The sequence below is a fragment of the Solea solea genome, chromosome 5 (genome assembly GCF_958295425.1).
Source record: "Solea solea chromosome 5, fSolSol10.1, whole genome shotgun sequence".
NCBI classification, from domain to species: domain Eukaryota; kingdom Metazoa; phylum Chordata; class Actinopteri; order Pleuronectiformes; family Soleidae; genus Solea; species Solea solea.
Genome location: NC_081138.1, coordinates 10733244 through 10759878, shown reverse-complemented (window position 1 = coordinate 10759878; position 26635 = coordinate 10733244). Strand labels below are relative to the sequence as shown.

The 26635-nt window shown below is 38.4% G+C and overlaps 1 protein-coding gene across 3 annotated transcripts in view; it reads left to right on the top strand.

The window, feature by feature from the left end:
• mapk8ip1b (mitogen-activated protein kinase 8 interacting protein 1b) overlaps positions 1-26249 on the top strand; it is a 42550-nt gene extending 16301 nt beyond the window's left edge. For 2 of the 3 annotated variants that reach the window (XM_058630140.1, XM_058630141.1), the window contains exons 2-12: positions 206-317; positions 8121-8378; positions 13867-13948; positions 15774-16901; positions 19015-19090; positions 20693-20910; positions 21757-21860; positions 23110-23226; positions 23765-23835; positions 24154-24252; positions 24652-26249. In XM_058630140.1, the coding sequence (XP_058486123.1) occupies positions 206-317; positions 8121-8378; positions 13867-13948; positions 15774-16901; positions 19015-19090; positions 20693-20910; positions 21757-21860; positions 23110-23226; positions 23765-23835; positions 24154-24252; positions 24652-24724 (2338 nt within the window). In that variant the 3' untranslated portion in view covers positions 24725-26249. The remainder of the gene's footprint in view (positions 1-205; positions 318-8120; positions 8379-13866; positions 13949-15773; positions 16902-19014; positions 19091-20692; positions 20911-21756; positions 21861-23109; positions 23227-23764; positions 23836-24153; positions 24253-24651) is intronic. The other variant, XM_058630142.1, reaches the window with a different exon arrangement.
• Positions 26250-26635: the final 386 nt, after the last annotated feature.

Here is a 26635-nt window from a genome sequence, read left to right as displayed (position 1 = left end):
TGTATTTTGGCCGTGATTTTTTGCTTGTTTTTCTGTCTGTCTTTGTTGGGCTTGGATTTTGGCTTGGAGCTGTCACCATGTTGGGCAAAAACCTTTGGTCAACAAGAGATTTTGTCATTTATTGTAACTGTGAATGAGTGATGAAGGATTAACATTAATTTTATTTCTTCTCCCCCTTCTCCCCCTAATCCTACCCTTCAACCAGGTTGACCCATGACATCAGCCTGGATGAGTTTGAAGATGACGACCTGTCGGAGATTACAGAGATCACAGATGAGTGTGGGATGAGCCTCAACTGTAATGGCCCAGATATTAAAGTAAGCTGCCTCTAGTGTGAGTTGTGAGCTGGGTATGTTAAAAAAGCTGAAGTACAAGAAAATTTGACTTTTCTTATACTGTCTTTTCAATAATTTGCTTGTGACAAGTGTGTGGAAATGTAGCTGTGATGACTAATTTAATCAACAGTTCTTTATTTATAGATCCAGCATTTTGTCCACACATAGGGCATTATAGTGGCCACTTTTAAATTCATAATTTGTAATCAGTGTTTCTCAAGTTATCTCGGACAGCTTTAATATTACTTCACATTCTTAGTGGGAAAGGCACCAGTGATGTTGAAAATTGTCACATCCTTTGACACCGTAGTGTAAACACAGGCTGGGCAGGTAAAAGCGTAATTCTTTTCTTGTTACAAAAGGGTGCAAAAAAATCAAACAATGGAGGCTCAGTCTTTTTTACAAGAGGGTGTTTCCTTATTGGTCTCACTTAGAAAGGTCACTAACAAACATGGCAGTACAACTGAGGGTAAGGATCATGCAAAGTTAATCATGTTATCTCTGTCAGTAAGCACTTCAGTAAGCCTGTTCTAAATATTTAAGAAATAAAAATCTCCATAAAAGTTGCTTTTGATAATGAAATACCATTACCACGACTATTAAGAATACACAAGATATTATATTATTATGCCCACTTAATGACTTATTTTTGGACTCTGTTGAGTTTCATTTTGTCAGCTGCATTCAGCTTCCTGCCAGCAGAGGACATACACCAAATGTGTGAAGGGCCAGGCAGACAGTGACATTAAAACCTTGAGTCTGACTGCACATACAGTAATTTGCTTTGCTTCATCCTATATACCTAAAAAATGTGCTCTGAGCTGTTAAACAATCCATCAAGACCTCAAAGTCCTTGGTGCAGTGGAGTTTTTTTGTAAGACTTTATCACCACAGACACACCAGCTTTGTGGTATTCTCAAGTTTCATATAAATTATCTGGAACTGGAGCAAATATGAAATGCAACCATGAGAGAGCGAGAGGTGGCACAGAGGGAGAAAAGCAGCAGAGGTAAATTTATCATTCTGTCGGATCTCTCTGGCTTAGTTTCCAGTGAAAACATCATCCCCAGCACTGCCTCATCCTACTTTTTCAGCCTTTCTACCATCACCAAGGCAACAGGATGGTCACTGTCAATTATGAGTGGATGAGAGATTTTTTTTTTTTTTTTTTTTTCCCTAACCATGTCCTCGTGTTTGATTGTTTTAGCAACACTCACCTGAAGGATGAGCTGTAATGCTCTTGAGTTCCTGGGATATTTTTAGGTTGATAGCTAGCTCTCTCTCTCTCTCTCTCTCTCTCTCTCTCTCTCCCTCTCTCTCTCTCTTCCTTGTGTTTGTGTATGCGTGAAGGTACAAATGAGTCATTGTCTTGAAGAACCGTCACCTTAAATCAGAATAAGCTCACACTCTCAAGCATGGGATATTTAGGAATACATCAGCAAAAACAAATATGTATTATTGTTATCCTTGTTATTATAAATAGTAGTATGTAATAATTTTCTTCATTTTCATAATAACTATGGCAAACAAAGTTTTATTTTTGTTTTCTCACACCACAGTTTTGTAAGGAAAGAGCAGGCTCTCCTGGTTGGTCTCTTTCATGTGTTTTTTACTATCATGGTGCAGTCGCATATTATTTTTGGAAATAATAATAATAATAATAATAATAATTTGCATCAAGCTCAACTTCTTTCCATTAAGTTGTGAAGATGGCTTTTGGCATTTGAAGGAATCTGCTAGTCTTACTAGTATTGGGTAAAGTGTGCATTGTCCAATAATGATCATGCCAAACAAAAGATATGGCACTTTTAACAATAGTGCCACTACAACAATTTGACGTATCTGTTAAATTACTTTTAGTTTCTGCCGTTTATAAATAACATTAAATCTCTAGATGTAAATTAAGTATTTTACATCATTGTAATTATTGTAGTGTGCAATTCAAATCATGATAAACATATAAAGTCATAGGCTTATTTGCATATTATAGATTAAAATAGAAGAGACAACACTCAGCTGAATCCCTGGTGACGTGTGGATATGAGAGAGGAAAGGTTTGCACTGTCGTCTGAAGGGTTAGGTAATGTAAAGTTTAAGCTTGTGAGAGCAAGCATTTGTGAAAATAAATTCTCTATTCACAATTTAGCTTTAAGCAGAGATTTATTGGTGGACTTAGATTTAAAAACACACCTAAACTATTATCTTCTTAGCTTGTCATGTTGTTATTAGGGATGGCTTGAAGGTTATGGATGTGTTTTGATCGAGTTTGATCTCTTCTTGGAAACCTGTTTCATAAATCTGCCTGGCTGTTGGAGCTGTAAATATAAATATAACAATGATGATGACCTTCTTTTGATATGTAGATTAAAAATGTGTTCGTACTAAAATCAGTAACAAAAAAATGTCTCTTTGTAGATCATCTATTTCTAACCCATGACGCTGTGATAATCTGCAGCATGTTCGAACAAAGTACGAAACAAAACAGATCCCAGAGTTGTCATATTATTAGATCCATACCAGACTGAGGAGCTTGTTGTAAATGACAAATCCAAAAACAACTCTACAAATGACATCACAGTGTTTAGTTTTATGTTGCTGCCGCTTCACATATAAATTGAGGAGAGATCTTTTTCAAAAACTGATAATCTGCTAATCACACTGTTAATGTGTTAATTTGCACTGTCCCTTTTCAGCACTGAGTAGCACATAAACACACTTTGCAAAAGTGACTGAAACAAGTGTGACATCATTTGCAGTCAGATATTTTTTCAGAAAAAAATACAGTAACCAGAAATAAAAGGAGACTATTAAACTGATTTCATCAGGTGAACACAAACATGATTCCAATTGGATTATAATTTTGTTTTCTGGTTATGTCAAAATGTTACTGTCAATAGAAGAGATAGATAAATCTGTTTGCTAACATGGTTGCTATAATTATATTATATTCATTTGCCTGTGTGTCCATGGCTCAGTTCATACAATGATGCTTGTTCTTAGGTTGTTTTCAGTCATGAAGAACAGGTGAGGTGCTGTGAATGAATCACCTTGATCTGACATACTATAGTATTTAGTTTATACTTAAGTATGCATTTAAGTAAGCTGTCATCAGGTTCCTTCTACTTAAAAGTGCCCATTGTTCCCTGTAGGCCTGGTCTGTTTAAAAATGCATGAGGAGTTGGAGGAAGAATGGGAACATGAACTGTGAGCCCTTCATGTGAGAGCCCTCGCTGTAAGTACAGCAACATAGTGGTGACCTCATCAGTGAGCTCATTATCCCAGGAGAATTACAAGACACAGCTTGCCTCATCAATAATGGACGGTCACATGGAACGAGCATCACACACCACAGACAGGTGTGGTGTCTGCCTCAGCAAGGGGGAAGTGTCGGGGGGTTGGTGTCTCGGGCTGGATATATAGATATGGTAAATGGTCTGTATTTATATGGCAGTTTAGTCACAATAACCACTTAAAGCTGCTTTACACTTTAGTTTTCCTTTTCACCCATTCAGACTTACTCGCACATTCATACAGTGCTGTTTTTCTTTCACACATCCTACACTTGTACAGCCGACAGGAGCAATTTGGGTATCTTGCCCAGACGAGCAAAGCGGGGAATAAAACTCCGGAACTTCCAGTTCCATACAAAAGATTGGACAATTCTGGGGCGCAAAAATTAGCACCCAAAGACTGCCCACAACCGAGTGGACTGGCCCATTACGATTATAAACATCTTACTCTGGTAACTACTGGGACATGCTCTTGTGTGCAGCTGCAGATCTGTCAGCATCAGTGTGGACTGAGCCCATCATGTCTTTATAAACTTTTGTGAATGTTAAACAACACCGTCCTGCCACAGCAAGAGGCAACACTCGTATGTGTCTCTCTCCCTGTGTGTGTGTGTGTGTCTCTCCCTCGCTCTCTCTCTCTCTCTCTCTCTCTCTCACAGCTCCAAACAGAGCATCATGTCTGATCTTTAATTGATCACCCACCACTTCGATTCACGTCAGCTGTTTTTTTTTCTTTTGAGTCATGTGATGCTTTTTCTCCCCTCCATTAAAATACACCCCCCAGCCACCACCACGACTCGCTTTACCTCTGATCCACCATGACGGATAGATAAATGGATCACCCTTGTGATACACAAATAATGTGCATGAGACTGCACATTGCAGTACTAAATTGTATTGACAAATACTCATTTAACAGGACCTTAGCATATATTTCAAATGAAAGAATATTCCACCTCCAACTTTGCAAAAAAAAGAAAAACAAATGTTTAGTGGTGTCAGCATTGAAGAGACTGGATGTACATAAAGACTGAAAGAGAAAAAGCAGCTACAATAAAATGCCACATAGAAATGTTGAACCAAACTCATTTTATATACTGTCCATGGATTTATAAGTGTTGCTTAAATGGGCTGGATTCATTGGGAAAAAACAACAACTCTGTAGCAGCTTTATTAGGCATTAATCAAATCAAATCAATATGTGTGGAGTTAATTCAATTTGAAGTTTATTTTTTAAAAGTTACTTAAAGCTCTAATAACATTAAGACCAGGCAGATTGGCTCAGGCAGGCAGTTGTTCAGGGGAGCACTGAAGCTGTCTATCTTCACACAGCAGCATAAAGCCTGCAAACACCAAATAACAGCCAGGCAGATAAACAACACCTGATTTACAGAAGTACACTTCAGACAGCCCCATGTTAGTCTCTCTCTCTCTCCCCCTCTCTCTCTCAGTATGGTGCGTGTGTGTATGCATGACTGAGGATGTTGGGGGAGAAAAACTAGTTAAAATCAGAACTGAAGTGTTGCGGTTATAACACAGTCAACAGCGGGCAATAGATGTTCCGCACTGGATCTTATGTATTTCTCATGATGCACTTCAAAGATTGCATCACATTTAAAAAAAACAACAAAAAAAAAACATTATGTCAATTAGGTTGTAAAAAAAAAAAAGAAGCATATTATTAATCCAGAGAGAATGACAGAGTGAGCTACTGAGTATAACTGAGCAAGCAAGAGAGAGAAGAGAGAGAGAGAGAGAGTGTGTGTCCAGGAAAACTGAAGAAGAGAATGAGGTCTATTTCCATGGCAACTGTATTTCTCTCACCTACTTCCCATGTCAGAGCTGAAAATACATGCAGTGTTAGTGCGCATACTCACACTTCCTCCATGGAAACTGCTCACGTCATCTTATCCACACATGGTAACAGCAGAGAGGAACAACCTGCTTTCTGCCATATACAGGATGTTTACTGATATTCAGCTATGTAGTCATGCGTTATTCATGGGCGTCTTGTTATCTGAGACTCTTCGTTATGATTGGCAGCATATTATCAAATATGGACATCTTGTCTTGTATATATTGTAGTGATTTCAGTAAGATAATGCTGCAATAATATGTATATTTACCTTTGGTCACTACCAAACATGTTGAAAGCACAACATTCACCGACATTCATATGGGATTGTTGTCCACATGATTTATACAATACAGTATTTACTCTTTGTTGCTTTTTTTTTTTTAGGTCTCTTTAAGTCCGAGATGTTCCTGTTCATCAGCTTCATATTTGGCTAGCCTTATAGAGGGTTTCTCACATCCTATTCTTTTCTATATTGCAGCTTGAAACAAGGTTGAGCAACACAATGTTTGAGCCAGAAAGACTAAGCAATGAAGTGAAATAGTAGAGGGAACAGCAGTATTTGTAGTATTATCTTGGTTGGTTTGTCAACCTGAGTGAATAACATATATACCTCATTTTTAAAAATGATACTACATTTTAGGACTGGATATTAAGATTTGGCAATGTCATTATTACAATGCTATGGAGTCCACTGACAGGTTTGAGTGATTTAGCACTTCTAGCCTTTTTTTTCCTCTCCTGTGCTGTGCAATTCCCCCTCTCAGACTGCTACGATTGGTCTAGAGCAAACCATCATTGCATCTCGAGGGCAGCAGCATCTCATCAGCCTCCACATTCTCACTGAACCTCTTGTCTCCTAGCAACAGGGTCTGGGGGCTCCCTTAAAGGGGGCAGTTAAAATGTAAGGTCATAAAGCATGAGAGGGAGAATAGAAAGTTGCTGCATTAGCAGATATTGATCTGGAGCAGGTGAAAAGTTAATGGGAGGACAGAAGGATGGTAATAATGGAGGAAAATGACACGTGGTTGTGTTATTAAAGGAACAAAGACAGATGATGTGTATAAGCTGGAAATATAGGAGGAAGAGGATAAGTGACTGAGCCATCTTCTGATGGATGGATGTTTTTGAAAGATGGAAAGCTATACTTGGTGATTGATAGATATATATATATATTAGAGATTGGATCAAAGATGTCTACAACCAGGTGAGTTAATAAAATAAATAAATGGATTGTACACAGTTCATGTGAAACTCTGAACTTTGATATTTGCAAACAGAAAAAGCAAAATCACTTAAAATCCGTGATGTCATTTAGTGGTTATGTGTGTAATTTGGAGACTCTATTTATTTAGGACCCCGTACAGTGATAAAGCCCTATGGAATTAGATTTGTGTCAATATTTTCAAACAACACTTTTCATAAAGCAACAATTTATGAATTGAGCCAACAAAAAGGAACCACAAAATCAAAATACACAAATTGCAAATACAATTCCGATCATTGCAAACAAAAAGTGTATTTTCAAACAAATAAAAAGCAATATTTTTGAATGATTAAATTAAATGTTCTGGATCTGCTAATGATTAATGGTGCATGTATTACAGGCTCTATTACAGTTTAGCTTTACGCAACCCTTGCTAAAATAAGTGTTGTATTTAAAATGACTCAGGTTCTTGGACACTGGGATACTTGGATACTGAGTCATGGGTGTTGCAGGGGTGTACGTTCATATTTCTGGGTAATGCTTCATTGTGATTTTTTATGAAAAATAGCTAAAAGCATATTTGGATGTGTAAGCCTCTGTCACATGACACAGAAACCAGACAACAGGTTTAAATGACTCTAGTTAAATATTACATTTGGGGCAAAAAAAAAAAAATGTACCTGTTGTGCATATTTTGTGTGTATATGTATAAGTTGAAATACTTGTGCATTTGTTTATAAATGTGAAGCAAAGACAATGCTGAAGACAATAATAGGCTTAACAGTGACTCAGTGTGTCGTCTTTTTTTGTATGTGTGTCTGTAAGTGTTTGTGTGTTTGTGTGTGCATGTAGTTAAGCAGATTGCATTGGCCCTCTGCCCTCTGGCTCCTCACAGATGATGCATATATCACTTGATTTTAGTTGTAATCTCTTGTTTTCTCTCTCTCTCCCTCTTTATCTCTCAAACTCACACAGATTGATTGATTTAAAGTCTAAAACTTGACATAATGGAATGCAAATGTAGCAAAAGTGTCTAAGGTGTTTTAAACAGTGTTGTGAAAGGTACATTAGCAATTTTTCAAGTTAAAAAATGAAAAATAAACAGGTTTTTTTTTATATAAAATGAGGCTAAAAGCTGATTACCAGAGCAGAGAGGATGTATATCCTAATTTATTACGGTAGGTAAACATTGTCATGTGGAGAGACTAAACCTGGGATTTGGTCCTGTCTCTGTTCTGTGCTTTAAGCCGTGTTGGCAGTGGAAGTGTTACAGTCTGAAGACAGAGCGACTTCCATTGGCTGGCTCAATCTCCTCATCCCATTTGCATCACACGCACTCAGCCTCTCTCTCTCTCTGTGTCTCTCTGTTGTTGTCTCTCTCTTCCTCTCTCTCTCTCTCTCTCCACTGACAGTGTTTCATCCAATCCTTACAGGGCCATGTGAGGCGAGGAACCAATAGCATGTCGGGGAGGGCAGAGCTGGGGGCTGTTGGGAAGCTTCAGACAGAGATGCTGCATTTGGACCTCATAGACGGTGCTGACAGTTACCAGGGTGATAAAGAGTCATTGAAGGCATCTGCCATTGCACCTACACCAGCCACCAAGGACCCGGCAGCACCTGTTACTATGGATACATACCGCCCCAAGAGACCCACGACCCTTAACCTCTTCCCAATTGTGCCACGCACACAGGTAAAGCCTGCATTAATCTTATTGATTAGATGTAGGAGTGGAAGAAATGTTTCAGTGAATATATTTTCTCTCAGTATTTTGCCTGCCTGTTTCGTACTCATGCACAAATGTGATAAAAATCTACATTTATGACATGACAACCTGTGTTACATCACCACTGCATTCATCACACGTCCTCCTCTGACAGAATGTTTTTGCCAGACTAAACAATAGCCTCAATTGTCACAACAAACTGGTGCCCGTCTCTGTTTGTGTTAAGATGCTGATGGAGCTTGTGACTGTGTGTAAATGGTAAATGTTCCTTTTTTAGAGCACTTTTCCAGTCTCGGTCAGTCCTCATACGGTAGAATCATCTTTAGTTTAAGTGAAGGAGATTTCATCACTATCAGTAAGGGTCCTCACAAATATAGATTAAAAAACAAGAGTATATCTGCTGGATGAAGTTGTGTGACAATGACTGTTGCTTTTACAGTATGTTTATACAGCAGAGCTATGGTTTAGTTGAGATGTTTTAAGTTGGGGTGTGTGTGATCTCTCATGTTAATGTTGAGCATTAATCGACCCCTTCATCACACCAACATATCTCCTTACACAGACTCTTTTGGTCTATTAGAAAGTAACCTGACTTCACTGATTCCTGTCATAATTATTGCAGCCTCTACAGGGCTTTGTCTCTTGAATTTCAATATGTGGTTTTAGGTGGATTTGTTGCATTGATTTGTCATGTTCAAGTTCAAACAAAATACACTGTATAAGCACAAAATGACAAAGCAAAATCACTGTACTGGACCAAACTGACCATAGGTGTGACAGCAAATGGTTAATCAACTCTATCCTATGTCAGCTGGGATTGGCTGTAGCCCCCCCAACCCTCATGTGGTAGACAAAATTAAATTATGTATTTTCATTTATGTCTGGTCATTATAGCATTGCCAAAAACAACAAACCTAATGGCAGTGCACAGTACTGTATTAATAAAAAGACAATACTTGCCCTCTTGGGCAGTCTTGTGTCTCCACCAAGCTCAGGAACCTGGAACTGTCGGAGCCACTATCACAGTTTTGGGGTTTATAGCTCCTAATACCACTTGAGCCACAGTTGCCTTTACTCCCCACCTCTTCTCTAGCTGCTTTTTCAGCCTTTGATATTTCTCAAACTTTCTGCGTTCCTTCTTCTTGATGTTGCTCTTGCTTGAGATTGCCACATCCTCTTCTGCTGCTTATCAACAACCACGATGTCCAGTTGATTAGCACCTGTTTGTCTGTCTGGATCTGGAATTTGCATAGGCCTGTCGTTCTCAAATCTAAATCTTACACTTTATTAATCCCCTTTGGGAAATTATTTCTCTGCATTTGACCCATCCTAGAATTAGGAGCAGTAGTAGCGCCCGAGGACCAATGGGGGTTGGGTACCTTGCTCAAGGGTACCCCAGCCCTTTTTACCTGGTGGGGACTTGAACCAGCAACCCTCCGGTTACAAGCCAAGTTCCCTTTTCACTTGGCCAAGGGCTGCCTAAAACTCTCAAAGGTAGTCTCAAACTACCTTTGTGCAGCCATGATGAGCATCTGTGGGCTGTTTGAAGTCCAGCTTTCTCCAGCCATTGGTATGCTTTTCCGATATCAGCTACTTCTTCAATTTGACAGTGGAACATGCCATGTATGGGCTTGTCCTCCCATGTTTGCCCCTCTGGCTCCTCCTCTCTTGGATGTTAGTTGTTTACTCCTGGATAGTGGCTTTGACACTTAGTAGTCCTTGGCCTCCTACCGTCCGCTTAGTTTACAACCTCAGTGTGTTACAGGCAGCGTGTCGGTACTGATGGCTGAAGACTTTTTCATAATACTGTATATTATATATACTGCCTGTATGTATGTGTGTGTGTGTGTGTGTGTTGGTGTATATATATGTATACAGAGAGAGAGAGAGAGCACAACATAGCCTATGTATGAGTGAGTATGATTCATACATGCACAGTCCCCCGCAGTCCACACTGTCAACATGATCAATCAAGCAGCACTATATTTGTCTGTGATTGTTCTTTGCCCAGTTTTCAAGAGGTGGCAACCAACCCACTGCACTTGCCTTTGTGTGTGTGTGTGTGTCTTAACTGTCAGAACTAGAAAGCACAAAGGATGTAATTGTTTTTGAAAACTTTTTTCTGCTTGAGAAGTCTTCCTGTCTCCTGGGACCTTGTTCACTCCTTTCATATGCATATACAAGCTTGATGTAAGACATGTTAGGTTTTCCTGAAAGTGACTTTTAATGAAAGTTTAATACTTAAAGCAACAAAAGTTATAGAAACTGTTTTAATGTCAAATTATTTTTGGGAAGCAAGAATTTAGCTTTTTATACTGATAACTTTGATATTTCACTCAGACCAAAAAGCTTAAAGTAGCTAATCCTTAATGGTCTGGCTATGATGTTGCTCATGTATCTTAGTCTTGATAGGAGACAGTTTTCAGGGTTTGATTTTTGGTGTGCAGTAATGTGAAACTTATGTCATGATAACATGATTTATTAATTGTGTGTGTCAACTGCAATTTTATTCACAATAATATGTAACTTGTGTCTTGTTTGAACCCGATTTCATCCAACCAGGCTGAACTTCTTCAATTAGCAATTCAGCAAGTGGTGTCATATATTTCCATAAATTCCGTATGAGGATTTCAGTGGCTGTAATAAATGCTTGGAAAGATGAGGAAGGAATGAACGAATGACGGAACAAGGAAGGGAAATAAACTCTTAAAAAGGCTTGAACTTAATACAAAACTAATATGATCAATCTGTTGGGGTTGTTTTATCTACTTTGTGTAAAAATAACTCCATCTGAATTCATATGCAGATAAACATAAAGATTTTAAAGACCTAATAGCAACTGTATATGTAGCCAATGTTTAATTGTGAATGTTTTTCTCCTTTGTACCTATTACCAAGACATTACTACAGCTCCTCAAGCTCCAACAGAGCTGACAGTGAAAGTTAAGTGAGATGGTGCGTGCAAGGAATGTAAGAGAGAAAGAGTGACAATACAGTGGGTGGCTGCTTCCAGGTCAGTGAATCAGGAGAAATGCTTAACAAACAGTTAGCATTTGATCCAGTAAGGTCTAGTGCCAGTATTATGTGCAAGACAATGAGAAAGTTGAAAGAAACTGTCCAAAACCACAAACTAACAACACTATTTTGGTAAGGATGAGACAAGAGTCAAATATTATGTTGGTGTTTACCCACTTTAAAAGGGGGAAAAAAATCAAATCAGAGATTATCCACCATACAGTTCCAGTTCCCTCTCTAGCTAAACTTAAATGTTTAGTGGATAATGTATTCATGTGGTCATATGTTAACAGAGTCACATCCAGTCATCTTAGTCATTCTGACACACACCCACACACATGCACGCACACAAACACACACACAAGTTTGTGCAGCTGCTGTTTTAAGGAAATGCATTGACTTCAATTAATTTTGATGGCCTAAACCAAGCTTTATCCAAACCTTAACCAGTTAATGCCTAACCCAAACTTCAACCTAACTACAATCTAAATCTTAGACCTGAACTCAACTAGTTCCTGAGAAATTAGATTCTGCCTGATTAGGAAAAGGTTTTGGTCTCCATGAGAACTCATAGAGCTGCACTTGTTGCCGTGACAACCATCTTCTGTGTCTGTCTAGTACGCATACCAATAATGTAATATGAGAGGTGAGTCAAGCTGTGGGTGGACAGAGGGGGAGGTTATGTTGATCTTAATAAAGACACCACATCGTCATCACAGGAGTTTCCTCTTCTCTTCTCTTCTTGTCTCTGCTTTGTTAGCCAGGGCTGCATACCAAACCTCATCACTATTCTGAAAAAGGTCTGACACACTGAGTCACATACTGAAAGCTGACTTTCAATGGGGGCTAGATTTACAACCAGTTGGCTTTTGGCTACATCGACACTGAACGCTGTTCTTTCTCATCTTGTGCACCTCTGTTCACACTTCCTCTCACTGTGAAATGCTTTGTATCTTTAGTATGAAGCCAAACATCCATCAGTCCTGCAAATATAGGAGAATAGGAAAATAAAGCTTTGTTGAAAATAACTTCTGAAATGCTTTACTTTCTGACATATCCAGCAGTTGAAGGTGTTGGAACTGTGATACTGCAAAAAAATTTAAGGCAAGACTTTTATTTCCAAAAAGAGTTGTCCAGCCCACTTACACACCTGAATTGCGCATCATATGTGGACAATGTGGCTCCTCTCATCAAAAGTGTTGCACATTCATCCATCTATTGACCTTTGCCATCTATTGAAAGGAGTGTTTCACTGTTTTCTGTGGCTGAAGATATCCAATCTGTTGCATCTTGCCTGGGTGCAGTCATTATAGGCTCAGTCCACCCATTAGTTACGAATAGGATGGACACTGATTTCTTGAGGCTCCGTGTAACTTTGTACAGAGTTGGTAACAGTGTTTGAATTAAGTATGCCTGTGATATGATCTTGGCTCAAGCATGTTATTTATCCTAAGCTTTTGTTGTCCACAAGTTGGATGTACAGTAGGTATTGACTTTCTCTTGTACTGTAAATGGTTCCTTGAGAGTACTTTGGATACTCTGGATTGTTCTTCTACACATCTTGTCAAATATCTGAGTCTGGCCATGTCTGCATTTTTTTTTCTTTGTTTCTTTGTCTTTGGTACAACATATGTGTCTCTTTTTTACATCCTCATAAAGCTACTGAGGTGTACAATAATATTGTACAACCTATGAACACATTATGTTCTCTTGTATACAAAAACTCACTACTAATTAATTCATCAACAACAGCAAGTACATTTTCCACACACCCCATGACTATGGCTTCTTCAAACTGTGTCAGTTCTATCAAAAGAGGACTGTTCAGTCCCACACAAGACTGGCATCCACCATTTTTGTGATACTAGATCTGTGGTGGCACTGAGTGGAGAATGATGGGTTGGCAATGGACAATCACAGTATTGTAAAACTGGCCAAAGAAGGAAGGTGAAGGTGAAGCAGCCACTTTTAATGTAACAAGCAAGAACAAAGTGTTTTGGGTGAAATGACTATGTAAAGTAGAATAAGTCAAAAATGCATTCTGCATTCTATGATTCGATTTTTGCGAAATTGCCCTCTCTTATCGATTAAGAGCTCCAAATTGGCCTCCCACCTTCTGTGTGTGTGTTAAAGTTCTCAGTAGCTTGGGTAAATGTCCGGTTCCCTTTTACATGCACACCATGGAGCACGAACAAAAAACCCCCTACTCATGCAAAACAATGAAAGCTGTGTGTGTGTGTGTGTGTGTGTGTTGGGTGGGTGGGAATTTGCTTTTGCCCTCACAGAGAGAGAGAGAGAGAGACGGAGACAAAACCTTGTGTACATTGAATGTCAGCGTCCAGAACTCAGTGACTAACTCTCTCTCTCTCCCTCTCTCTGCTCTTTTTTTCTCTCTGTCTGTTCTTTCCTCCTCTCTCTTGCTTTTTCTGCATTTCCACAGGACACATTAAACAACAACTCTCTTGGTAAAAAATACAGTTGGCAGGAGAAAGTTTCAGTCTCGTCTTCACCACTTAAAACAGGTGAGTTTTTTTTTTTCCACCACACACTTCGGACCTGAAAGCTGATGACTGAAGCTGAAAGTGTGATCCGAGTTGATTCTGGCAGGGCGTGTGTGTGTGTGTGTGTGTGTGTGTGTGCATGTCAGCCAGTTCAGTTAGCTAGCCAGAAGCTGTTGTAGCTTATTTCAGCAGCTCTTTTCCACACACAATGTGATGTGGCAACTAAATTCATTATCTCTTTCAACTCAGCAATGTTAGAAAACAAGTTATATATTACTGTTATCCAAATTGTTTTAAAGCTCACCCTGTGAAAGACTTTGTAAAAATCAGTATACATCTATTTTACTTTTGGGTTTCTTTCAGTCATTGGATGGACAATAGCAGGACACACAGGAATGCATCATAGTCTAAAACAGTTACCACAATCCCTGCCTTTAGAAGAAGAGAGTTCAGAGAGGGTGGAGTGGGTGGAGACAAGTGTCAGTGGCGATGTGTGATAGAATTAACAGCAGCAAACATTAAAGAAAAGGTCTACAAGATGGTAGGGAGACCTGCTATGATGTAAGACTTGGAGACAGTGGCACCATCTAAAAGATAGTAGGCGGTAGAAATTATCTTATTTAAGAGACAGCTCAGGTTGAATGGTTTGGAAATAACGTAATAGAATCAAGGTTGTGATGGCTTGGTCATGTGCAGAGAAGGAACAATGATTATTATTGGACAAAGGATCTTGAAGATGGAGTTGCTGGGCAGGAGGAAAAGACCACAGAGAGGGTTCATGGATGTTGTGAAGGAGGATATGAGGACAGTTGGTGTAACAGAAGAGGACACAAAGAAAAGGGCAAGATGGGGACAGCTGATACGCCATGGTGGCCCCTAAAGGGACAAGCCAAAAGACGATCAAACCAAATGCTAAACCACTGTGTTAGTACGGTGTTATAAAGTTTGGCTTCCTTTGGTAAAAAATATAAACTTGATATAAACTGTGTCATTTATTTTTATTAAAATTAATTTATATTTATTTAGCTGGTTAAACAAGACAATATACAAAATACATAAAAATGGTTTCCGCCTGAATAAACTCCTGATAAGCATTTACAAGCCCTGGATTCCAATCGATTTTTAAAATGTAATTTACACACAAAATAATCTGCAAACATAAAAAGTGAAATGAAATCATATGTTTTTGTATTAGTTCTGAAGATGAATAATCTCATGAAATATATTTTATTATTTGTATTGTTTGTAAAAAAAAAAAAAAAACATAGAGGCAAAAAGTGCATTTTCTAACCTGTAGATTTATACTGATGAATTGTACCTGATTTGAAACCAAATATTTGAACAACTTTTTTAATCAATCAAATATGGCAAAAGGGGTTAGTGACACTTTTTTTCTGTAGGGTAACAAAGTCGTGGGAAATATGTTTTATCACATTTTGCAGGGCCTTTTGCAGTTTGCGATTTCCACAGTAATGTGATAAAGCCTGAGGTTTTATGAAAATAGCTAGTGTCATTCATATGCAAACTATCAGGATCACATGGGCACAAAAATAAAGTTTGAGGTGCACTATGTCCGTGCCTGTTCAAAGTTTTATGGTGCTACCTGGATTTACTGTTACTGGATTATAAAATATCAATCCCCTTCTCTTGACTGCACTTAAAATGTCTTGCTGCAAAATCCTCACATCCGATAGCTAACCATACTTTTCTCTGGTCTTGTTTTATCTCTGTGTATGTGCTGCAATGTCTTCCTTCATGTGTTTGCTTGTTGTGTCTGTCCTTTGTGCGTCCTTGCCTGATTGTGCGCCTGTTGGCATGTTGGTGTTTGCATCTGCTTTCCCTGCAGGTGAGCTCACCCCTCCACGTGAGCACAGCTGTCTGAGTGACAAGGACAAGGTTCAGGGTGGGGGAGCACAGACCAAAGACTGTGGGACCTCCACAGATGCCCCCTGCAGACATAGCTCTGGACACTCACATGGCTCATCAACAGCAGCTGTGATATGCTCCAAGCTTCAGGAGAAGCCACCTGCTCCTCCACCACCACAGAACTACACACCAGCTCCACTGTACCCAGCAGGAAAAGCAGATGGAGGCGGGCACCATCGGGAGAGGATCCGGTATCACACGGATGTTCATCCAGAGCCCACAGAGGAGATCTATCTGACTCCTGTACAGCGATCTGCTGAAGCCCTAGAACCTCCCAACACACAGAACCGACCCTTCCTCTCACAGCAGACTGAGCAGGGCCGCATGTCCATCAGCTCAGACACTGAGGGCCCACCTCCCTACCAGCCCCTCCCAGATAGGACAAACCCCTCTATCGATGAGGAGGATGAGGTCTATGTTGCCCTACCTTCATATGCTTCCTGCGTGGAGGCCCTCATCACACCACCCAGCACAGCTTTCTCAGCTCACACCTCCCTCGCCCTGGACCTCAGCTTGAAGGGTGAAGGAACGGGTGCTGGGGTTATGCTGAGAGCTGGGTCATCAGTTGAGTATGTGGACGCCACAGATGAAAGCTACTGTGGAGAGGACGAGGATGTGGACAGGGTAATCATGGATGGAAGAATTAGGAAGGCAGTAGGACAAGGTGATATCAGTGGAAACAGCAAAGCTGCCCCAGTAAGGACTTCCATGAGCTCCGAGGCCAGTGGTCTTTCATATGACTCAGTCAAATACACGTTAGTGGTGGATGAGCATGCTCAGCTTGAATTGGTCAGTCTTCGGCAGTGTTACAAAGGTTACAGTGATGACAGTGACACGGCCACCATCTATGACAACTGTGTCTCCTCTCCCTACGAGTCGGCCATTGGGGAGGAGTATGAGGATGATGAGGAGGAGGAAGAGGCTCATATAGGAGGAGTCAGGAGAGAGGCCACGGCATGTCTGTCTGAGGAATCCACTCCCGAAGTAGACCTGCCCTTTTCCAAGAAGTTCCTCAATGTCTTCATGAATGGACACTCAAGCTCCTCTAGTAAGTCACTGCCATTGTTTTCTTAAATGCACTGTACCATTGTTGGGACACAGAGTGTTCTTTAACTCTAGGGAGGTATATTTTAAGTGGGATTATCCACATCTATTACATGTTTACAGTTGGCTGATAAATTAATGTATTATGTGTCAACTTTGACCAAAGACATTAAATATTTAATGTGTTATCTCACATGCATTTGTCATATATTGTAAATTACCTGTTGTGGAAAAATATTGGTAGTACAACAATACATGCTTTTGTGCATGTGTCATGATTAAATGTCAATTTTAAATATAGGCCACTTAAAAACAAATCAAATTTATCATTTATAGGGATGCACCGAAACAAAATTTTTTGGCCGAAACCGAAAATAAGAAAACACTTTGCCGGAAACCAAAACACCAAAAAAAATGATTATGCCAATTCTGTACCATTGTTTTTTTAACCTAATTTTGTTGTTATGGCTGGGACTGTGTGTACTTACCTTTCAAAAGTCAAGGCATTGCAATTATATATATATATATCTAGATTAATATTTATGCTTCAAAGATTAAATCAATTAAGAAACTATAAAAATATTTAGGAGGATCTCATTGAACATATCGGACAGCGAGGGTGATGAGGGGTCCCTCATCTGGTGCAGACAGACGAGCCTTTTCTTTTTCTGCGGACCGCTCCTGCTCTGTGCGCAGCACCTTTAGTTACCAGCTCAAAAGGGGCGAGAAGTGAGAGAATGTTCTCCATTTAGGACCACTGGTGTGAAGTGAATGTCGCAGAGAGTTCATAATCTGCGCTGTATGCAGCCAAGTTTAGTTTTTTTGAGACTCTCCAGCATTTAATAGGTGCTGTTCCAACGTGTACTCACATCTTGTTGGAACCGTTTTATTGGTGTTCCAAACTGATCTTGGACACACTCTAAGCAGGAATAGACAGACGCATGCTGGCCGAATTTTCGACCGAAATATTTCAGTGGCCGAATTTTCGGGGCATCTCTAATAATTTACATTTATTTTCTCAAAATTACCTTTTTTGACTCAAGGTAATGTAACAAATGTTGTTTTTATTGTGATTGTAATGCAGATACAGAGAGCAAGAAAGGAAGAGACAGATATTCTGAGTTTGTGTCAAAAGGTGTCATGTGATTAGAAAGTGTAGGTTTAGTTATGTCCCATTCAGTCATTTACTAAATGATGTGATCTATCTTCACCCACTCCAAAACCTTTTATTAAGACTTGATTTGAGAATTAAGAAGTATTTATTTATGCTTTATGACTAAAGTAACATAAAGCAATATATTTGAAGATTTTGTATTGTTTTACCTGTGGTCCAGATTTGCCATATTGTCCAGCATAGTGTGTAATTCACTGTTATTCAAAGCTGCCGTTTTTGCTGCTTTGTTAATACCTTATCAGAATTCTGTTCAGTGGACAAACCCAGCTGGATGTTTAAATGACCTGCTGGGCAGCCGAACACGGAGCTAAAAACAGTTTGTAGTTTCACATTCACAAACTTATATTTCAAGACAATGCACCAATGACAGCCACAGTGGACGTTTCAAAGTACTGAAGAAAATAGTCATCAGAAACAGTAAGAAGCTTATTTACTGGGTTTATTGTTGTTTTTATTGTGCTAAATACTTTGTCACCAGCATTTCTGTTTGGCTTCTTTTTTTGACAAAATGTTCAGTGAGAAAAAATACTGGGAGATTTTAAATAATCCTCATCATTAGAGAGGACAGTGCTGTGATGGACTTGGCTTTATTGGTCTCTTATCACCTAAGCAACTATAAAGAGTCATACACTGACCAGGTTTATTTTCTGTAAAAACTGTAATGGGCAGAAAAGAAGATTAATTCCAAATATATTTGGTTATAATATATGTGTGGTCACTGCCTCTAATAGCCTTTGCTGCCCACTTAAATGCAGTCCATGTATTTTACTGACACCACAGCAGTTTATCTTTGACGTGGAGGAGGGGGTAACTGATGTCTCTGGAGAATGTGAATAGAAAATATACAATGCTCATCTGTTACATAGACTGTAAATAATGCATGTGTGCATTAAGTAAACAACAAGTGTTTGAATTGTGCTCTTTCTCTGTTCATATATTGAAGGTGCTGAATCTTTTGGTGTATACTCATGCATCATAAATGGTGATGAGCGGGATCAGAGCCACAGAGCCATCTACAGGTAAGGAGGAAGAACTACACCACCATCTTCATTATTATCTCCAACTTCCATCAGTCCAACATATTACTGAAATAACATCTGTCCTATTGCTCATATGCTTATTTTGTCTTATTCAAACATAAATAGATATATGTTAATATAAGTAACTACAACAATCATAATTTATGTGTTTCTGAAATAGGACTGTATGTTTGTAGAACAATGTTATGTTCAACTGTTATATGGACTGAATTCACAATAGAAATCATGTCTGAAGACATTTTTTTACTCCCATTTCTTCAGCACATTATTAACAGATAAATCAAATTCCTGAGAGTGATATATGTTTGATAAATAAATCACAGAGGCTACCACATAAAAGCAGTCCTCACACTGAAATGTTTTTCAGCTCCAACTCACCAAAATCTTTATTATTGTAATTAAAAATACCTGAATTCTGGATGTTTCCTCAGCAACACTCTCACTTCATTCTACAGCAGAGATAAATAGCTCTTTTAGAAAGTTCCAGAATGAATGCATGGGGAGCTGTAATCATGTGAATAGCATCATCTCTATGCGTGAAAACATCATGTGATGATAGAGGACATAGCTGAGAGCAGGAGTTTGTTAAAGGGCCCCTTTGATAATATAGGTTTCCAGTTCCAGTACATGTGAAGATTTCCATAGTATAACTACAACTATGAATGGTGATTATGAACCATTAACATGGGTATGAAGTAGTAGTTTGTCTTGGACATATAAAACCCTTTACATTGTTCACCCTAAACTCATGTTGGTCAACATTGAAAACAAGAAAACTGATCATTATAATCCTTAATGCACTTAAGCCATTGTGGCATTGAGCAGTGCTAAAGGTAAAGGTATGGTTATGGCAAAGTGGTGTGTATGTGGAAATAGGTCATGAGAATCTTCAATGAATTCCTTACCATAAAATGTGACTTATTATTTTGAAGCAGATGCAAAAAAAATTAAGTCTAGTAGACAAAGGGGGGTAGAGTTAAACTCTCCTCTGGGGAACCCCATTGCCTGTCAATGACCAAGCATTTGCTGCACATAATTAGTATTTATTTATTATTTATTCTGTGTGTTTGCCCTGCGATGAACCAGTCCGGCATGTACCCTGCCTTCCACCCTATGTCAGCTGGGATTGGCTCCAGCCCCACTGCAACCCTCATGTGGAGTATAAAGCGGTAGACAATGAGTATCCAGATAGTTTACTGAGTTATTTTGCTGAAAATACCGACTTCAGGGTTCAATATTGTGACAAGCATATTATTAGCATGCAGCATAGTAAGATATTCTGACTGGAAAACCTCTGATGTGAGGATGAACAAACTTCAATAAGCCACATGCTACAAGTACTTTGTATTTTGGTAAAAAAAAAAATATAAGCATCACTAACACTAATATGTAATTGTAAAGTGTCTTGTATTGACATTAAAGTCAGTTTCACAACTTATTATAGTAGTATAAGTATGCTACAAATCTCCCATAGCCTATAAGTTGGTGAATATTTGATGATCAGTCCCAAGATATCAGCAGCTAATCATCTAACTAGCCTTGGAAGTCTGTTATGTTACATAACTACATCTATCTCCACAGGTTTATCCCTCGACATGAAGATGAGTTGGAGCTGGAGGTAGATGATCCGTTGCTGGTGGAGGTCCAGGCGGAGGATTTCTGGTACGAGGGCTACAACATGCGGACTGGTGCCCATGGGATCTTCCCTGCTTACTATGCCATAGAAGTGACCAAGGACACAGAAAGCTACAAAGGTACTGACAGTGAAAGTACTGGCAGTGTTTTGAATAATACTTTACGTAAGTCATTTTATTTTATTTTTACTTTCAAAATATACAAATGTTTCATGCTCCTAAATTTCACACCATACATGTCAATGGTAATAATGCACATTTTCATTTGTATCCTACAGAGATCTTAGGTCCTGCTCTATTTAAAATGTTACATTTTTGAATAGTATTTTCAAAAATGGGATGGACTTATTTCATTGGTGTTGATAATGGGCTGAATGACCTCATAAATTATCTTTGCTATTGATATTGATAAATCTTTATCTTCATGTTAGCGGTTTGCAGTTTAATCGGCTGATATTGGCCTATATGTTGTTTTATATGTAGCACTATATAAATAAAATTTAATCATTGTTTTTTTTACAGAGAAAAAATTAAAAGAGTTTTGTGTTGTGTGTCGTTAAAAAGTGTCAAAATGTAACCATCTATAACAAACTACTGTTATTGTTATTGTTGTATCAACAGGCTTGTTGAAAGTTATTACTCCTTGCAGAGTGACTGTAGCATGATTTGAGACTGCAGGAGGACTCCTGTATAACTAGCATATGTAACCACTTTACCACTGCACCTATAAACGTTACAGTGGCATGTAAATGATGAAAAGTAAATTAGCAAATGCACATAGGTGTAGCTACCTTAGTGTAACTGATCCAGCAAAACAAGCATGGTATAATGATGACTGTTGATGAATCACTGGTAATCTACCAGATATATTGTTTTTCTTCTGTCGTGAAAAGACAAACTGGTCACCAGTGATTAATTAAATTCTCCAATCACCATCTATGTGCTCTTATGTTGTCATGTCATGGGTATTTACTATTACTCAATCACTATATTGTGTTTATTTCTGTGCAGTAAAGAGCAGTGAGTGGATGGACAAGTATCGGCTGAAATTCCTGGGATCAGTCCAAGTGCCCTGCCACAAAGGAAATGATGTTCTGTGTGCTGCTATGCAGAAGGTACAAGGCCAATATTGTGCACTTTTGTATGACATTAGACACAGTATGTCTACAGTATGTTTCAGGGTGTAAAGCAATCATAAAACATCATAAAAACATCATGCAAAAAAAAAACAAACATGTAAATGCGTTCTCTTACTAAATCAAACTGTGCCACTTTTATTTAGTTAGCCTGTATTTAAAAAAAAAAAAAAAAAGTTTATATTTAGCAATTTTAAATGGAGTTTGTTTTCTGGAAACTGGGAATAAAACATGTGCACTGTTTTTGTTCCAGTTCAGTGAGTGAGTGGGACTACAGTCCAAATATGATTCAGTGGCCAACAAAAGACCACAGCAGAGGGCACTGCTGTCAAGCAAAAACACACTCAACAAAATGTGCAACGTTTATTTTTGCTCCCATTTTCCATTAATTGAAAATAAAAGATGATATATTACCTCTATGCACACAAGACACTTTTTCTATCAGAATTGGTTTATAAAACAGATAGATGAACATCACAGGTTTACTACAATAGTTAATCCACCTGGCAGGTGAGACATATCAAGATGCTGATCAAAGAGTATGATTACTACACAGGTGTGCCGTGAACTGGTCAAAATAAAAGGCCACTCTGAAATGTGCAGGTGTTTTCCTGTCCCACAGGTGATACCGATTTTGAGGGTGTGTGTGATTGTCATGCTACCTGCATGAATGTCCACCAAACAGAATGTTCATTTCAACCATGTGTGCCACCTCCAAAGTGTTCCAAAGAATTTGGCAGTACATCCAACAGAACAAGGGTTAGAACATTATTATTATTATTGTATGCAATGCACTGCATGGATACCAGATACTGCTGTCCCCTTACTTCAGTGCCTAATAAAGATGTTTCTTATAAAAAAAAAAGCTCTGTCACATTATCTAAAATTCCTAAAGATCAGGAAATTAATTTGAAGAAGAACATAAAAAAGACTCCTGCTGTGAGGCTGCAGGTACCAGTGTCCAAAGTGTCCAAAACACATTTTGGACACTTTCCTATTCCTATGTGGTGACAAAGTCAGAAGAGAAACAGGATTGTGACCAGTCCAATGCACACCTGTGTAAAAATCATGTATAGCATTTAAAAAGGATTAACCACCTCAGCAGTGGATGGCTTATCATGTGGCACACTTTAAATTATGCCACTACTAAATGTTGCAGAGTTTTTGAATAATCTAAAGAGTTTTGAATCCCGAAATCAGTTTTGAATAATTTACATTTGTTTTCCAGATCGCCACCAACAGAAGGATGACAGTCAAGTACAATCCACCTTCCTCCTGCATCCTGGAGATCAGTGTGAAAGGCATCAAGCTTGCAGTTCAAGAGGATTATTATGCTTGTGACAGAGTAAGATGTTTTCACACTCATGTCTATGTCTAACACAATATATCGAATTATCTCAGGAACTCGATTGAAGCACATTGCCCTCGTGTGGTTGCTAATGGACAGTACAGGGTTTTGGTTAGACATTTATTTCCAGATAAAGCATTAACTGTAGACCTTTAAAAGTTAGATAAATAGTGCATCAAAATTTATTTTACAACTTTTAAATAAATACAATTATGTGTAACCTTTAAAAATGTAACTCAAATGTATATTAGAATACTGTAGAAGATTGTGCTCTACATCTACATTAGAATATGATTTATTGGCCAAGTGTGAGTTTACATAAAAGGAATATTGTTCTAACACTTCATACTTAAATACAAAATAGAACAACAAAACTGAGCAAATTTGTTTAAAAAATAAGGTAAACTGTTGTAAGAAAAGATAAAAATTTTTTCAACTTTAGATTGAAATAAATCACTTGCAGTAGCTGTGCATTTAACAGCTCATATTATTCAAATCCTTTATTTAACCGATGTTTTCTATGCCTTTATCACAGAGTAATGAATGCAGTCACTTCTTCCAATTAAAGAATGTCTCCTTCTGCGGCTATCACCCCAAAAACAGCAAGTAAGTAACCCAATCACAGTATGAAAAAAAAAATATATATATATATATACTGTATATATATTTTTATTAATCAGCCCTAAAAATCTAGAATATTTTAGCACTTTCATATTGCATTTGCAGCTTAGTCAAAACAATCGGAATGAAAAGACGATGAGAGAGAGATGTACTTCATTCCAAAAATCCGCCAGTAAAACAACACTTTTATCTTTGGGTGTTCGTCTAGAGACCATGAAATAAGTTGCCACAAGGTGTCACTTTAAATCATTAAATGTACCGGCTTTAAGACATGGACCTGACTTCTCAACCTTCTTTTTGCAGATATTTTGGTTTCATTACGAAACACCCAGCTGACCAGAGATTTGCCTGCCATGTGTTTGTGTCTGAAAACGCCACTAAACCCATCGCAGAGTCAGTAGGGTGAGTTGGACTGTTTGTGTATTAGCTCTTAAATACGATCATTGGATCAAGGATCTGGTACAGGTCACTGAGATACATTAGATGTTGCAAATACACATTTTCCAACCAAATGAACAGTTACAATACAAAACTTTAGTCTTAGTAATGTGTTGCCCTGTAGAAAGGTCTTTGTTTAAGTGCTTGGTCAGTCATATTTGTTCTCGTTACAACTTTTTTAGTTGCATTGCCTCCATAATATGAACCATTCACCAATTAATCAAATGTGGAAATTCACAACAAATACTAATATTTTAATATATTTTGCACTTAAATTGTTAGACATGTATATTCTAGATCTTTGGCTACGTAAATTTTCTCTATCTGATCTCTAACTGACATCTATTTTTTTTTTCCACACAGGAAAGCCTTCCAGTTGTACTATAAAGAGTTTGTGCAGTTCTCATGCCCTACAGAGGACATCTACCTGGAATAGCATTGCCCTGCATTCAGCCACAGAATTGTACATTATACTGTATCATAGCATAACTTTGCATGGGGGACGGGCATAATCTGATTTCAGTATATAAAAACCAACATTTGACAAATTGGAAAAGCAGTTGAAAACAGATGAAACCTTTGGAAAGCAAGAGGAAATTAATATGTGCCAAAGGTGACATGTAGAGGACTTAATAACATGCACAAGCACAAATGATCTTTCAGCACACCCTTGGCTGTACTAGTTAGTCTGTAGAATTGTCTCTGCAGGTGAAACACTGAAGGCCATGGTGTTGTTTCTGCTGCTTCGGGCTGCACTACAACAATTGACTGATAACAGAACTAACAACCACTTTTGAGCTTGACTGCATAATTTACGTCTAAACGTAAAGGACTTGTACGTAACTAAATTAGAACTAAATCAACACAGAAATTATATTCCAAGTGAAACAAAAAACATGTAGTAACAACGAACTCTCCTGTTAGCATACCTAATAGAGGAATGCACTGGAAACCATTCAGTAACTTGTTGCCAGTAGACAAACACGTGAACACATGACAAACACACACGTGATCATAAGCAACCACTGAAATGCACCGAGCATAATGTATTCTTTTAATCTTTTTAGTAGCTTCTTTTAGTGCCATTGTGCTAAGTGAAAATACTAAACTGAAAAGGTCTAAGGAAAGCTGTATCCCTACTTTTAGTCAAGAATACTAAGTCAGTGTCAGTGTCAGAATACACTTGACTGTGTGTTCTAAAATGGCATGAAATCAGTGACAAAAAAGTTTAATGCCAGAAAAAAGATACATCTGGTTATAGGCTCAGTGGTGGTAGAAGTTGTGGCAGGAGGTCAGACCTTCAAATATTATTTCTTAGTACATTATTTTACAAACTCTCCAGGCACCAGAAATGTAAAATGCTCTCAGGGTGGCTGTGATGACATAAAAAGGCTGGTCCTCAGATCAGATGATGCCGGTGCTGACGAGGGAGCGTAAACAAAACTTTGGTGTCCTCAGATCCTCACTATTAGTGCCTCTTTCTCATCAGATCATTTTGACCTCCCTCAGTATATATAACGTTTCCATGCACAGTTAAGTCAAGCAATGCTTGTAGCTCTACTATGCCTTGGACTACTGTCCTTGTCCCAATGTACAGACACCATTAACTTCAAAAATATTTAATTCTAAGAGTAGAAAATGTGTCTCCTCGTCAGTCCAAAAATACACCAGCCTGGACTAGGCCATGTTTTTCACAATGTTGTCGTTTTTTCTGTGTACCAGCTTCTTCCATTATTCCCAGGTCAAAGCTCAGAGCTGGGAAGTGTGGAGCATGTGTAGCACCGAGGCTTGTTTGGGTTAAGTTGAACGTTTACATGCAATAGTAATTCAACTTCCATCCGTATTATTACAAAGTCCGACTGTGAATTTTAAATTAGTACAATTTCCGTTGAACTAACATGTTGATACATGTTTTAAACGTACAATTTTGTCGGACTAATAAAAATAACAATGTTTTTTAATGTCATGTAAAAACACAGATTATTATCTTTTGAGGGATTGCCATTGAGTGTGTGATTATAATGCAGGATTATGTTTGATGTCAGATGCACTGAATGCGCGCTACTGTACCTCTGCTGTTCAAGTTCAGTTAAGTGAACCTGTGCTAACACAGAGCTGCAATAAGCTTAAACAGACCCTATACTTCAGGCTAAACTCTACAAACTCTAGAAAACAATCAAAACAATTTTTTTAAAGGAAACAAAAGAAATACTGTTAAATGATCCATGATGCTCTGAAGGAAGATTAGCAGGTTGAATATGATCATGACTCTCTGGCTCATGTGCTTGAAGTTGCCAAACTACAGTAGTAGCTTAGCTGTAGCACATGGCAAGCAAAAGTAAGGCTA